At 41.9% G+C, this 15,134-nt stretch overlaps 1 protein-coding gene across 2 annotated transcripts in view; it reads left to right on the top strand.

Moving 5' to 3' along the window:
• The first annotated feature begins 1,648 nt into the window (after positions 1-1,648).
• The window catches only part of LOC128383927 (phosphofurin acidic cluster sorting protein 1), an 80,971-nt gene continuing 67,485 nt past the window's right edge, over positions 1,649-15,134 (top strand). For both annotated transcript variants that reach the window (XM_053343512.1, XM_053343511.1), the window contains exon 1: positions 1,649-2,214. In XM_053343512.1, the coding sequence (XP_053199487.1) occupies positions 2,060-2,214 (155 nt within the window). In that variant the 5' untranslated portion in view covers positions 1,649-2,059. The remainder of the gene's footprint in view (positions 2,215-15,134) is intronic.

Below are 15,134 nucleotides of genomic sequence, written 5' to 3'. Positions count from 1 at the left end.
GAAGGTTGCTTGTCCACCAGAGCCAAGGAAGTGGTCCCTTCCATCGACGAGGGAAAATTCATACTCGAATTAGTCGACATGCAGTCATCCACAGCCAAAGCACAGGAGCTTCGCACTAACGGGCCTGCACAGTTTTGGAGTGATGTCAACGTTCATCAGTTCCCTAACGTGAAAAAAGTTGCAATCATCGTGCTGAGCATGTTTGGTTCAACATACACATGTGAATCAAGCTTTTCGCACATGAATGCAATTAAAAGCAGCTCTCGCAGCTCCCTGTCTGACAAAACACTCCAGCAATGCCTTCGGATTGCATTGACATCTTATGAGCCAAAAGTCAAAGCACTTGTTCAGAGGAAAACATGTCACTTCTCTCACTAAAAAAGTAAGGGTAACTGTGGCCCACATATAATGTGGTATGTCTAAAAAGCCATGGCTAATGTAGCGATTTAAACGCAAATTTCTCTCTTTCTCCGTTGGAGACGTTGTAACAGAGTTATTATAGTTATGATATTATCACTTTTATTATCCAATGTATGGTAATTTCATTTTGTTACATATCTGACTAGTTGCACCTTCGGTTAAGGTGGAAGGTGTTTTTGTTTATTCAGATGTTTATTTCTGTGCGACCCCAAAAGTTTTGTTCCCTCCTCTGCCTCTCCCCTTTTGTATGGGAGAGGTATGCGCCTTTTCTGTGTTTGTTTACTAGGTTTGGTGTTGTAGGCTACATAATGCTAATGATTTGTGTTGTTTGATTTGTAGGGCTTGGATGATGTTTTGTTTGTGATCATTGGTTATGTGTGCATTAATTACTGTTAGCACTTTTGATGACACTGATATATAGCTGTATAAAACACAATCTTATGACTAGGCTACTATAATAGGTCTGTGCAATAATAGCTATTCTTTTGTTGTTTTTATATGCACTTTGAGATGGGCCTGGGTCAGACATGACCAAATTGTTTTTGTCTTTTGGTTTGTTTTTTTCAAAAATCTCTTCTTTGCACTTTTTGATAGGCTATGCTTGTGTCAGATGTGACCACATTAAAAGGGAACAATAAATACAATTTTTTTTGGTTTATTACATTCATTTGTGTTAGTTTAAAATTCATCATTAACTGCTGCTTATGAGCCACTGAAAAAGTTCGGCCCAGCTGAACTTTGAGGTTTTAAAATGTGGCCCGACTGAATTTTTAATTGAATAGCCCTGGCCTACAGTTTTTAGATTAAAAACACTAGTAGCCTGTATGTTCACGTGTAATTGTAATCAATAGCCTATAACACAGTTTGCATACTAGTAAGTGTGCACTGGAGCTTAGTAGAATATCACAAGAAGTATTATTATAGACCTACAGAAGCATTAGAAATACACTGTCTATGTTGTAGTATGTATATTAAAAACATGAGTACGGTTCGAAACAATACAGTAGCATACAGTAGCGTAATGTTTGGCTAGCCCTCCCCTCTCTCTCTCTCTCTCTCTCGCTCTCGCGCTCTCTCTCTCGCTCACTCGCGCGCGCTCTCTCTCTCTCTCTCCACCAGACGTCCTCTAGAGGCGTAGCTCTCTGCTTTCTGCTCATTGTGCGACTTCGGCGGAGAGAAATTTCCGCTTCCTGCACCGACAAACACACACACCGAGCAGACACGAAGTTGGAGGTGCAGGGGACGGCAGAGAGAGAGAGAGAGAGAGGAGAAGAGAAAGACAGACAGAGAGAGAGAGAGACAGAGGGGGGATTAGCTGCCTGGCTTTCGGGTACAAACCCTCCTAACGACTGCAATGTTTTCACTCTCAGGCGGCGATTAGCACCGTCAACTTTCTGCCTTTTTTTTTTGTTGCATTGTGGAGCATTTTACGCATTTGCACCACACCAGGAAAAAAAACCCACACAAGGCAACGGAGGAGAAAGGAGGAGGAGGACCGACAGCACCACCACCACCACCACCACCTAAAAACCCGGACAAACACACACACACACGGAGGAGAAGAAGAAGAAGAAGCAGCCAGGCTACTACGGGTATTCCTCCTTCCTCCTCCCATTAGCTCCGTTTTTCAGCCTCCAGGATGTCGGAGCGAGGAGGGCTCCCGCGGACTGGGGGTGTCCCCTCGCCGCACATGCAGCCCTCCAAGCCGGTCAGCATCACCTCCAACCGGCCGGTGCACATGAACCTGTACGCTACCTGGGAGGTGGACCGCTCCTCACCCAGCTGTGTGCCGAGGTAAGGTGAAAGCCAAGCATGACATATCATTTTTAAGGGGGGGTGGTAGGGTGGTAGGGTGGTAGGTGGGTAGATTGACATGTGGAGGAAATACCCCTAAGTCAATGTGTTTACACTGAGGGATTTCAAATAGACAAACACCCATGGGTGCCCTAAATGGAAAGATCACAGGATTGCTGCTGTTAATGTAGTGTTGATGTGTGTTAAGGATGATTATACTTCCCTTTCTCATGTCAGGCATATTGTGGTTGGACCCCTTTGTTGGACCTACTTTTAACACCATGCATGCCTATAATCATTACCCAGTGGCTTTTACAACCTTAATGACACTGATAGCACAAACAGGCCTGACCCTCTTAGTTGTCTATTATCCTGATTTCTTTTTTTAAAGCATGAGCGTTGATCATTGCAGACACAAAGACTGATGAAGCCATGGGTGGTAGACTGTCACTGCAACTATAAGAGGGGTATTCTCCACCCCATATATGGCACAGCTGTAACATCATGCGCTCTGACATACTGGCTCGTGGAGAAAGAGGAATGCAGGACAGATGTTTTAATTGACCCTGTAGGCAGAAACCTTATCACATTTGCTCCCAGCGTTGTAGATAATGTAGAGCATGATGCAATAAAAGTGTACATTCACACATGTGGGCATTACAGCAAGGTCACAGCAGGTGAGATACCTTATCCACCACACAAATACATGCAAGTAGGCGTCTTATTTGACTCAGCTGGGAGTCTGTAAAGGGATCCAGCTTGAATGTGCCATGCTTGTCACGCCGCTGACAGAGGCAGATGAGCTCACTTGTTCAACCTATGACACGGAGCATCTGTGTGGAAATACTCAATTTGATGTTGATGTTGATATGTGTATATGTATACGTGCTACACCTTAAGTGTTACTCCCCCTGTATTTATGAGGCTGCAGTAACCATAATCATGAGTTAGATTCAAGGTCAAAGGTTAACAGGGAACTGTGACTGAAGTGAGGCTCATGTGATTCACAGCCAAGGCTAAAGCATAAACAGTGTGAGAGCAGATGATAGATTTTTTTTACAGCAAATCAAACTGAATACAAGAATGTCAAGAAGAAAAAAAAGAAAACCTTCACTTTTTGTGTGTGTGTGTTTTTGCAGCATTGATTTATTTTCATATTTTTTCCCCACTGATAAAAACATCTCATGGTATGCAGTGCTGTAAGGAGTCTCAGTCTCTTCTAAGCTTCATGAAAATAAGATAATAGTGAGATAATGGAGCTCACATTACACTTCTCACTGGTTAAACTTAGCTTGCACATCCACAGCTATACAATTACACGAAATGTACATTTTGGTTTTAAATGATATTTTGTTTTCTGGTCAGCTAAGCATCCTTCCAGATGTGACCAGGTGTTAAATGTTACTGAAAGCAATTAGAGAGAAGAAAGCGTTGCTGGTAAAAGCAACACACAAAGCTCAAACGCTGACATCTTAATGCTGCTTTCTAAAATGCTTCAGGGCTTTACTGAGTTAGAAGCAAAGCCTCATGGGGATGTTTTCCTTCTTAACATTTTGGCTGTGTGTGTGTGTGTGTGTGTGTGTGTGTGTGTGTGTATAAGTGTGGGTCTCCTGCATTTGTGAATAAATGATACAGTCTTGGATCTGTCTTTTGGAGCAGCTCAGATGAATAATACATCCATTGTTAGCCTACATTTTAAATATATTTTCCCTAAACCTTTCTCCAAGATAAAGATTATTACCTCCTTTGTGTTTGTGCGTTGATATCCGCGGCCCAATATTTCTGGCGTCGTGCTCGTAAATATGACTTTGGTTGTTTTTGTTTTTTTGGGTTTGTTTTTTTTTTTCCAAGCTGGCGTCACAGTCCGTCAAATATTTTCGATTTCACTGCAGTTGCAGTAACAGAGAGGGACTCGCAGAGCCAGAAAAAAGGAGGAGGAGACGAGGTGGAGGAGGAGGAGGAGAGGAGGAGGTTGGATGGATGGATGGATGGAGAGAAATAGAGGATGAGACTGGGAGATGGGAGGAGAAGCTGTGACTCTGTCATCTACATTTAAATATGATTTCTCACACACACACAGGCAGTAGGAAAGACTTCAGGAATGGTTCTGCCAAATAATGTGTGGCACTGTCTCCTAGAGCTAGATTTCGTCTGAAATGGGCTGAAAATGAGGGAAAACTTCTTACAGCATGTTTTGCAGTCAGCTGCTTACTTACTACTTTCTTGTTGCTTAATCTTTGTTGCTGCAAGAAGGACTGCAACCCCCCCCCCCGCCCCCCCTTCCTCGTCTTTCTCTCTCTCTCTCTAGCCGAGGTGTTGTTGCTCTAACCTCTTCCTGTCTACCCAAAATGCCACTTGGTATGTTGTTTACGCAGCAATGTAGGTCTACTTTGCCCTTGCAGACACACAACTTGCACTCAGCTGCCCACTCTGAAATCCTGATCTGTAAAGAAACCTTAAAAAAAACACACTGCTGCTTTGTGGCTTTTTTTTTTTTTTAATGTAGTGTTCAGTTTAGAGAGCGACAGGAAATATTTGAGAGTTTGAGATGATATCACTCGTTTGAGCAATCGTGAGTCACCTTTTTTTGCAAATACACTGTATTTATTTGTAATTATGCACCATCAGGATACCCCGAATATTTGTTTTTTGAAAGACACTGGAGTATACTCATCGGAAATCAGCCCCGCCCTTCCTCCTATCCATCAACATGGCTTGAGTGCCTCTGAGGTCATTTCTGTGTTCGAGCCTTCCTGACCTTCTATTCTATTCTTTAGTGGAGAATAACAAATCATTTCATTGGCTCCACACCAGCTCTTTCAATGCAAAGTAGTCGGTGATTCCTCTCTCCTTCCCCTTTGTCTCTTCTTTGTTCTGCACTGTCATCAACACACACACACACACACACACACACACACAAACGTCTGCTTGCCACTATCCTCTCTGCTCGGTTCATTAGTTCCTCCGCCTCACCTCAGGTGGTGAAATGTTCATTTTCCGCAGCCAAATAATTCCCACTGATGAGCTCAGCCGATGCTCTTCCAGGCTCGGAGATTCACCTTACCCACACAGAGGGGCTGCGGGGTATAAAGACGTGTCAATGTCAGGTGGAATGTCGGTGGTGTCTGCCAGCGTTCACACTAGAAATGGTTTGGATTCCTACATACGGCCAAGTTTAGGCCTCCTTGTGCAGCTAGTCTGCGTCAGCCAGGTATTCTAGGAATGGGCCCTGTCGCGGAGCTCCTCGATCTGCATTATTAAAGAAGGCCCTCATTGCTGAGCTGAGGGGAAAGTCCCATGACTCGGATCTTTAGATGGATGCGGGGTCTTTCCTCTCTGCTTCTCTGCTTCTGCTGCTGCAGCTGCTTTTTAAGCAATGAGTGAGTTGGGGGCTTTTCACAGAAGAACATATGTGGAGGTTTTGAAACTGAGTAAAACATAGACAAGAAAAAAGGAGGAAGGCTTTATGTGTGATGTGCTCCAGTTTGAAGATGCATCTAATTTAGTGGTTCTCAACCTTTTTGACTTTTGACCCCTTAAAATGAACCTTACTCTACTTATGACCCCTCCTCACAGGTTGCCTATGTCTTTGTGTGGTGGCCTTTTCAACCAAAGATATAAATAGCTTTACTTACTCGCCTCATTAGGAACCTGAAGATGTACAATTATGCAGCAATTAACAAGCAAAAAAGCAAAATCAGAAAAACAAATACATACATAAATTTATGTAGCATAAATGTGTTTTTCTGCCTTCCAGCCCTGTTAATTATCTACTGGACTAATAGATGTGCTTTAAGAATGGGCTCCCTGTTAAGAAACAAACAGCTTTACTCAAAGGCATTTCTGGACATAGACTCATTTGCATTGTTTCAAAGAGTTGTACAAGAAGGTTGATACTACTCTCCTGTGTTAAGTGTGGAGCTTAGCTTGGCATAAGAAGTGTAAGTGAAAGCTAGCGTGGCCCTATCTTAAGGTCAAAAATGTGCTTACTCCCTCTAAAACTACAAATTCTGAACTTTGACTTTTGCCAGTGCCAGGCTAGCTGTCTCCCCCTGCTACTATCCTTTATGCTAAGATAAGCTAATTTCCTGCTGGCTTCAGCTTCATATTTACCCTGCGGACATGAGAGTGGAAGTGATTTTCCCTCCTCACTCTCTTGCAATAAACCATATTCCCAAGATGTTTACTATGTTAACAGTTCACATTTTTATAAACTCTTACCCACAGCAACTCTCTGTGACTTCAAGGATGCAATATTTTTTAATGTTATGGATCAGTGAGGGTGTGCAGGACCCTCCCAGGAGGGTTTTAAGCTCAGAAATACTGATATCTTCTCTAATTTTAGCACTTTTGTTGTTACCGAAACACTTCTTTTGCAACCCAAGAAACAACCCTGAAAAGAGAACCTTTATTTCCTTTTTTTGGTTGAACAGTTTGCCACTTCATCTCTAGGGATGTTGTGGTTCCTTTGATTTAAATATTCAGTTGCCAAAAACATTGCGATCTCACCAAAACAACCATATTATATTATATATTATAGTAATCCACATTTCCGTGCTGGCATCTAGCATTGAGGTTGACCAACTGAATACCCCCCAACCAAAATAAAATACCATTGTAGTCACGAGATTCGGGGAAAAATGCAAAAGGCTCCCTCTAGACTTATTAGTATTTGGTTTGTCTGTTCTAGGCTACTGTAGAAACATGGAGGTGCAACATGGTGGCCTCTATGAAAGAGGACCCGCTCCCTATGTAGATAGAAAAAAATATTCAGTTGCCAAAAACATTGCGATCTCACATCTTGACTCACCAAAACAACCACATTTATAGTAATCAACATTTCCGTGCTGGCATCTAGCATTGAGGTTGACCAACTGAACAGCCCCCAAAACCCCCCCCCCCCAAAAAAAAATACCATTGTAGTCACGAGATTTGGGGAAAAATGCAAAAGGTTCTCTCTAGACTCAGTATTTGGTTTGTCTGTTCTGGGCTACTGTAGAAACATGGCGGTGCAACATGGCGGCCTCTATGAAAGAGGACCCGCTCCCTATGTAGATAGAAAAGGCGTCATTCTATGGTATCACAAACACAACAACTCTTATTTTCAGGTGATTAAACACTAATTAAAACTCACTTATAAATGTTATATTCAATTTCTGAAGTCCGTTCCGTGAAAACAGCAGGGTCATTGTATTAAAAATAAATGCTTATCTACTGGCCTGGTAATGAATACTGTCGGCATGAAGAAACACATTGCACAACGCAGGATGTTCTGAATTATACATTGTGCATTTGTTCGACTCGTTCACTATAATTGGCGTGCAACACAGTAGTGGGACGACACTCGGCAGTTCCTTGAGTGTCAGCGTTACATTATCCACCATGCACGCCCACCCCGCCACTTCAACAGCAAAACCCGACTACTGCACACACAAATGGAAAGAAATGGAGAGAACGCCAACAGGCTATCGCATATACACACACACACACACACACACACACACACACACACAGAGGGGGTAGTAGTGTTCATTAAGAAGCTTTGGTTTGGCACTGCTCACTGTTCCGCACAGCTGAGTGGCCGAGAGGTCTGAAGTTTCCGCTGTAGCTCGACTCGCTTCTTGGAGATCATAGGAGATAGAGTGTAAAAGCACTAAACTCCCCCCCTCCCTCCCTCCATCCCTCCCTCCTCTTCCTCTTCCTCCTCCTCGTCCTGACTTTCCATGTTTGTTTACTACTTCTGATAATAACCGTCCAATCTCAAGCCTCAAGGAGAGATGTGATGATTAAATACACAACCATTATTGACTTTAATGATCTGTTTATCCAGCGGCTTTGCAAAGAGTCAAGACTATATTTTTATATGCTGCTCTTAGTATTATTATTTAGCTGCTATGATGCAACCAGCTCAGTAAAAAGAGTGTTTTCATGTTTTTCTCAACAGCTTGAAGGTTGGCAGGCTGCAGTGAAACCTCTCACACAGCTTTAAAAAGCTGCTAACCCACTGAAAGAATTTCACTGGTATGCCCTTCAGTGCTGTGATGCGCAGCAGTGCTATAAATGCTCTTTTCAGAGTAAAATTCACTGGGTAACAGTGTCAGTTTGGAGGCAACTTAAAAAGAAAAATATTAGTATTTGTGTCACAATGAATAACCAATATTGAAATACACCCAGTCTGGTTGCTTTAGCTGCTCTTCAAACAAGGTCTAAAATGTCTTGTCTGTTCTCACAAGTGTTTTAATTAACGGTAGTAATATAATATATAAATAAAAATAGCTTTTCTCTATATTTTTATTTGTAATTTATCTACCTGCTACACACACACGCCCCCCCCCCCCCCCGTTTCTGTTTAATTAACTGCAGTTTGATGTGTGAATAATCAATCTCAGCTCACAGCATAAAACATTATGACTTGAATGAGTTTGTAAATGACTTAGAGCTTCAAAATCTCCCCATTTAAAGTGAATTGAGCGTCAGTGGTTTCGACTGTAATCCACAAGTAATTAACATTAGTGATAGCTTGTTGTTCTTTGCTGTTATTACTGTAGTTGCTAAATTATTGTTTTTTTGTCGAAGCAAATTTGCAGCACTGACTGGACATAAAGAGACACTAAAAATAGGAGCGCTTCCTGGACTCAAAAAATCTAACTCATGATTATGGTTACACAAAGATACAAGAAAATACAAGGCACTTTCTTTTAAGCCAATTTAAAAAGCATTTATTATCATGGTGTGGTCATGTTTTGGCATCAAACCTTCATCAGGGAGTCAGAACAACTTGACCTAGACTTGTTTGACTCATAAAACATCAACGCCAAAACAGATAATTACTGTAAAACACCTGGTTTAGTCTGAACATGGACTTCTTGATGCCTCTGATCTTCATTCTTAAAGCCTTTTCATACAGACATATATGCGTTAATGTAAATCCCATTTTAGTGTAGTTTCACTTTCACAAAGTCTGTCACATTTTTTTTCTGGCTGTTTTTGTATTTTTACAAATTGTCTTTTTGATCTTCTTATTATGACACTTGTTGGCTGCTTGAGAGATTAATTTGGTCCCTGGCCCGTTTTCCATCTTTCTAACAGACACACCATAAACAGACTCTAAAAAAAACCTGTTAGCCTAATAACATTAAAGCTATAAATAACCCATAATACAACACTGTATGAAGGAGCTGGTGTTACCACGACTCCTTTCTCCTTTCAAAAGGAATATCTGGTGTTACTACCATTCTCTACTTTTAAAATATAAAGTAACCCCTAGTTTTTTATTTTATTTGTATTGAAGAAGCCACTCTGGATTTAAAGAGAGAGGAGTCTCACAGTGATGAATGTCTGTTTGTCAAAGAGAGACACATGGGGGAAAAAAAGATCCCCTGTTATTTTGGTGGTCGTTTGTTTGACAGAAACAGAGAAATGAGAATATAGCTAGTGGTGCGGAGTCGCTGCTGCTGCTGCTGCTAGTGGTGCTGCTGCAGTGTCGAGGTTTCAGTCAAGTGGGTCGTAACAGTGCTGTGGTCTGAGGAGGCCCTTTGTTGCGGCACCGTAATGTTGATGTGTGTTTGTGAGTGCTGCTTACTCCTGTCTCCTGGCAGTGATCTCCCCTGCTGTGGAATCATAGACTCCCATCTGGCAGCGAGTACACACACACACACACACACACACACACACACACACACACACACACACACACACACACACACACACACACACACACACACACACACACACTGCCACACAGATTTACATTTCCAAGGTGCAGTGACACCTATTCACGGACAATGTCACAGACATATGCTTCACTTTCACCTAATGTGTTATAAACAAGGACGCAGCGGCATCCAGTTACATAAACGGGGCGAGCTGTATGGGAAACACAAATCATGCTGACCACGGGTACATCATCGCACACACACACACACACACACACAAACACACACACTCGCACTGTATTATTATGACAAAGCGTTTTCTACATAATCCCATTTTCAGCCTGTTGGAACATGAGCTAGATACTAAAATGAAAATGAAGTGCAGTGGTTAGGAGGACATTTTTTTTTCATTTGATGCATGCCCTCGGTTTTGTTTATATTTTGCACGTCTCCAAAGTATCTCCGGAGGAAGTCTGCCTGGAAAATGTCCTCCACTTACAGCGCAATCACACTGTTTAAAGTTGGAAATGAGCAGTCGTTAATTCAACCTATACACACAAAAAGACCTTTACTCCTTTTTTTTTTGCATGTGTGTGTGTCTCTGCGCTGCTACTGTATATATCCTCGACCATGCAAATAATGCGTGTACACGTTTGTAATCCTCTCCAGCTCAGGTTACACACTGCTTCCCCCGGGGTGATAACACAAGCTTGTAATGCACTTAACACAGATTGACCTTGACACGGTGTCTTTGTTTAAGGATTACTCAATATCATTTATTTGACATTTCTTCAATTGTGCAGGAGGTTGAAGGTCTTTGGGTTCACAATTAATTCATGGACTTTGGGATAGTTTGTAGTTGTAGGAAGGATTCTTATAATTAAATAATTGTTTAAGTCTTTTATTTTGAAAGAAAAAGGCTAAATATTTGATGCTTGTAGCTCCTAAAATGTAAGGATTTTAAACTTTTATGTGCCATACATTATAAATCTTGGATTTTGTCCGATTCAGACAAAACAAGACTGTTAATGACACCACTTTGGACCACGGAGGGTTATAACAGGCATTTCTTTTTTTCAATGTTCTTACATTAGTTCAACAGAAATTGAGAAACTAGATTAATTGTTAGTTGCAGCCCTACATTTTAAGATAGTAAGATGCATACCAAACTGTTTGTGATGCTTGGCTAAATGAACTAGATGAAGGGTGAGTAAACAAAACAACATTAAATATACATAAATACATGGTGTACTAGCAGTAAATGAGACAGAGTGCGGACATTTTTTAAATGTTTGTACAATGTTGAAGATTTATGGGTTAACATACTGTAGCAGCTCTTCTTGAAACAACTTCAAATACAGGCCATGACCCCTTAAACGATAAATTAAAGCAACAAATCAAGATTAAATACAGATTTCTGAAAATGATAGTCGATGGAACATGCTTATTTGCGTTCTTTATTAATGAACAAGTTGTAGTTTGTTTGATAAAGATATTAAAACTTGTGCTGCTAGCTGGAGCCTCACTTTATGATCAGCTAAGCTAACCACATCCTGGTTTTATCGTCTCATTTGACTCTCACAATCCCGTTTTTAGCTCTTGACTGAATGTGAACTCTGCAAAACTCATCCTAGTAGTGTCTTTTCTTTTCTCTTTGCTCAGCAGTAGCTCCTCTTCTCATCTCTCACTGTCACTGTGATACCCTCAGCCTCGTTACGACGGGCCGAATCGAGGCAGAGGCCGTTCTGATTCGGTGATAACCAGGAAGCCAATGCGATCGCCCACTCAGATAGCGGTTTCCTGTTTGACGGTATCCAATCAGTGCTTGTGGTGGGCGGTGGGCAGCGAGGTCTGATGGCATCGTATCATCGTCTCGAGCCAAACTGGATTAGGCGGGTGCTCTGCTCATTAATCTGTAATCGCTTTAACGAAGGGGTCAATTGTAACGTGTGTGTGTGTGTGTGTGTGTAACAGCATAAAGAGGATTCCTGCTGTATGCTATGATAGTAAGATCTTTTTTATCATCATGTTTTCTTACACATATTTAGTAAAGTAGGCCCCTGTAAGAGAGTGCTTTGACATTTTCCACTTTACTCTCAAAACAAGCACTATCTTATCTCTTCTCTCACAAACACTCACTCACTCACTCACTCACACTCACACACACACTGCAGATCACATGCTCAGTCTCGCAGGTCCAGACAAGGGAAAAGGCCAGCCAGCAGCTTCGTGCTCTGGAGGACAAAAGTGCAAACTAGCAGAAAAAAACCCAAAACAACACAATTAGCAAACTTGCCAATGATGATAACTTTGGCGTTCGGCTTATTTTGGCCGATGTGCACGCTGTAAAACATGCAAGCTTAACCGGAGAAGGGTGTGAAAGTCTGTGTCTATATATGTGTGTGTGTGTGTGTGTGTGTATGTGTGTGTGTGTGTAAAGGTTGATTATGCCCTCCTTAGGAAGTAACAGGCCTGAGTGTGTCCTTGCCTGTGGCTGTGGGAAGTAGAGCGAGACAGAAAGAGAGTGTGAGATAGAGAGAGAGAGAGAGAGAGAGAGAGGTTGGTGTAGAGTGGAGAGGGACAGTGAGAGAAAGATGAAGGGGTGGCATGTAGAGAAAAAAAAGTGAGGTCACACAGGTTGTTTTTTTAACACATAAGATGTTTGACCTGAACTATTTGTGGAGGGAAAAAGTAAAGCAAAGTCAATTTTCACTTTTGCGTCATTCATTTGAATTTTACCACCTTGGTGACGAACATAGCAACGTAAAGATCTACCATGAGTATGGGAGTAATGCCTTTGTTTGTGTGTGTGTGTGTGTGTGTGTGTGTGTGTCATCCTGAAGCAGATTCATAAAGCCAGAGAGGATAAGCAGGATTTTTCACTCGGAGTAGAGAAACCCTCTGAACTCACATAAAAATGTCTTCACCTCATTTTGAGCCTCCCTCGGTGAATTAGTGTCTTACCATTTGACTTGATTTGCACTTCACTTTTCTATCTGAACACACTTCAAGACTTAGTTAAAGGTTGAGGTGAAAGGTTCGGACATGTATTGGTTCCACTTTACGTTTGAGTAAGGGCTACGTGCAGACTGACATGAGCGCTGAGAGTCCAAAAACAACAACAACAAAAAAACCTGAGCCTCTTCAGTCATTTCAATAAAACATAGACGGATCTGCTTTCCCAATCCAGTTGAACCTGGGTCAGATTTTGCCGTAACACAATACATCACATTTGCCAGTCAAATAACTCGAAGCGGACATTCATAGTTGATTACTTTTTAACTTGAGCTGTCTACTCTTTACTTTTAATGCAGCAGGGATTGAATGCCGCCTCAATAACTCCACAGATGTGTAAAATCGTGTCTCATACTGTAGTTTCATAAACCACAGAGCACTCCACACTCCTGGATATTTTACTCAGAACGTGCTTCCTGCAACGGATTTCATCTTTCATTTCTTTTTAACTTGTGTTGTTTGGTCTAAATTCACTGTAAGGGTTGAATTTAGTCATGTAGTTAACCAGAGAGTACATGCAAATCAGTTCAGAGTCAAGTGACAGGAACAGGTTTGTGTATGTGTTTGTGTTTATTCTTCCTCTTTTTTTCAGCCTGTGTTAACATTTCAAGGCCGAGTGGTAAACTAAAAAAAAAAAAGAAAGAAAAGAAACTAAAGGTGTGGTAGCCTTTTGTCACATTTAAACGGTTGACATTCATTTCTACTTATTGTGTCATCAGCTAGCTCTCAACCCAAAAGACACACACACACACACACACACATGTAATATATATACAGCTCATTAAGCAAGATGCCAGTAAAGATGGAGTCAAGCCTCTCATCGTCTCACCTTGAATCTCACATCAAATGGACATGGTGCCTTATTGTGTTGTCACATTAAGTGCTTTATTTTTTTTTTCTCTCTCTCACACAGCGTTGCATTGAGCTCACAACAAGCACTTGAACCCACATCTGCCCCCAAACTCAGATCTTACATCACACACTGGTTTTGTGTGTGTGTGTGTGTGTGTGTGTGTGTGTGTTTTTCGCAGCACTTCAAACAACATCTCAGTCACTTTGCACCTTAATTCAGAGGATGATCAATGTGTTTATGCATGTATTAATATGTTGTTGTTTTTTTTAAAATGTGTGTGTGTGTGTGTGTGTGTGTGTGTGTGTGTGTGTGTGTGTGTGTGTGTGTGTTTCACGCTGCGTGCTTGCCGCCTCTCACGGTGTGATTTTTTTTTTTTTTTTTCATTGCAGCTGTTTCCCGCTTCACATTGCTTCTTACATTAAATGGTGCTTGTGTGTGTTTACTGTTTTGCTGCCTTTGAGTGTCATCTTCAGCGCCTTATTTTCTGCACTTTAATCCTGACTCACCTGCACATTACATCAGATAATGGCTGTGTGTGTATACGTGTGTGTGTGTTTCTGTCTTTTATATTGAAAGAGAATGACCTTGCACTTGAGTGGCACTTGTATACATGTGTCTTCTTTGTATCCGTGGCCTTGCTGTTCCACGGTATGCTTCACAGAGCGCCAGACGTCGTGCCTCACCTAGCGGCTTACACCAAACAGGCGTACACGTGTGTGTTTGTGTGTGTGTGCATCCTGGCGGGGCGTTCTGGCTTCAGGCTCAAGTGTCAACTCATGTCAGCGGGGTGACTGTTGCGCTCTACGGAGGCCAGAGGAGGAAAGAAATGGGGAGGGAGGGCGTCTTCGGTGCACTAGAGCACAATTATGAAGTGAAGGGCGAAGTTAGCCTGGCAGAGCTCTGACATGTCACTCAAGTTTTTGTCAGATGTTACCGAAAGGTCTGGTGTGTCAATGGCTGCTAACACTCATTTTGGGAAACAGTTGAGCCAATTATAACTTTTTGTGGGGACTTTGGAGGAGATCGGAAACATGGTGAAGATGAACAATTGAATCATTTTTTTGTGTCCCATCCATAGACTGTATAAAAGAAATGGACGTAACATCTGTGACGTCACCCATTGGTTTGTGGACTGCTGCTCGGAAGCCAATAGTTTCGAATCTAGGCAGCGCCATCTTGAAAATTTCAGGTGCATGCTGGGAAAAATAAAAATACTTATATGGGCATGAAGCGGGGCCATGGGCGGAGTGGGGGGGTTGCTATGGTTGCAAGGGCTGGATCTCGAAGACATTGGTCAATCAACCTGTCAATCAGGACGTAGCCACGCCCTAATGCATACCCTGCTTTATCGTCAAATATAAAATCAGGGAGGCCAAAATGTCCCAAATGAACATCAT

Source organism: Scomber japonicus, chromosome 22, assembly GCF_027409825.1.
Source record: "Scomber japonicus isolate fScoJap1 chromosome 22, fScoJap1.pri, whole genome shotgun sequence".
Taxonomy (NCBI): domain Eukaryota; kingdom Metazoa; phylum Chordata; class Actinopteri; order Scombriformes; family Scombridae; genus Scomber; species Scomber japonicus.
The sequence above is the reverse complement of the archived record's forward strand: the minus strand, read 5'-3'. Positions and strand labels throughout refer to the sequence as shown.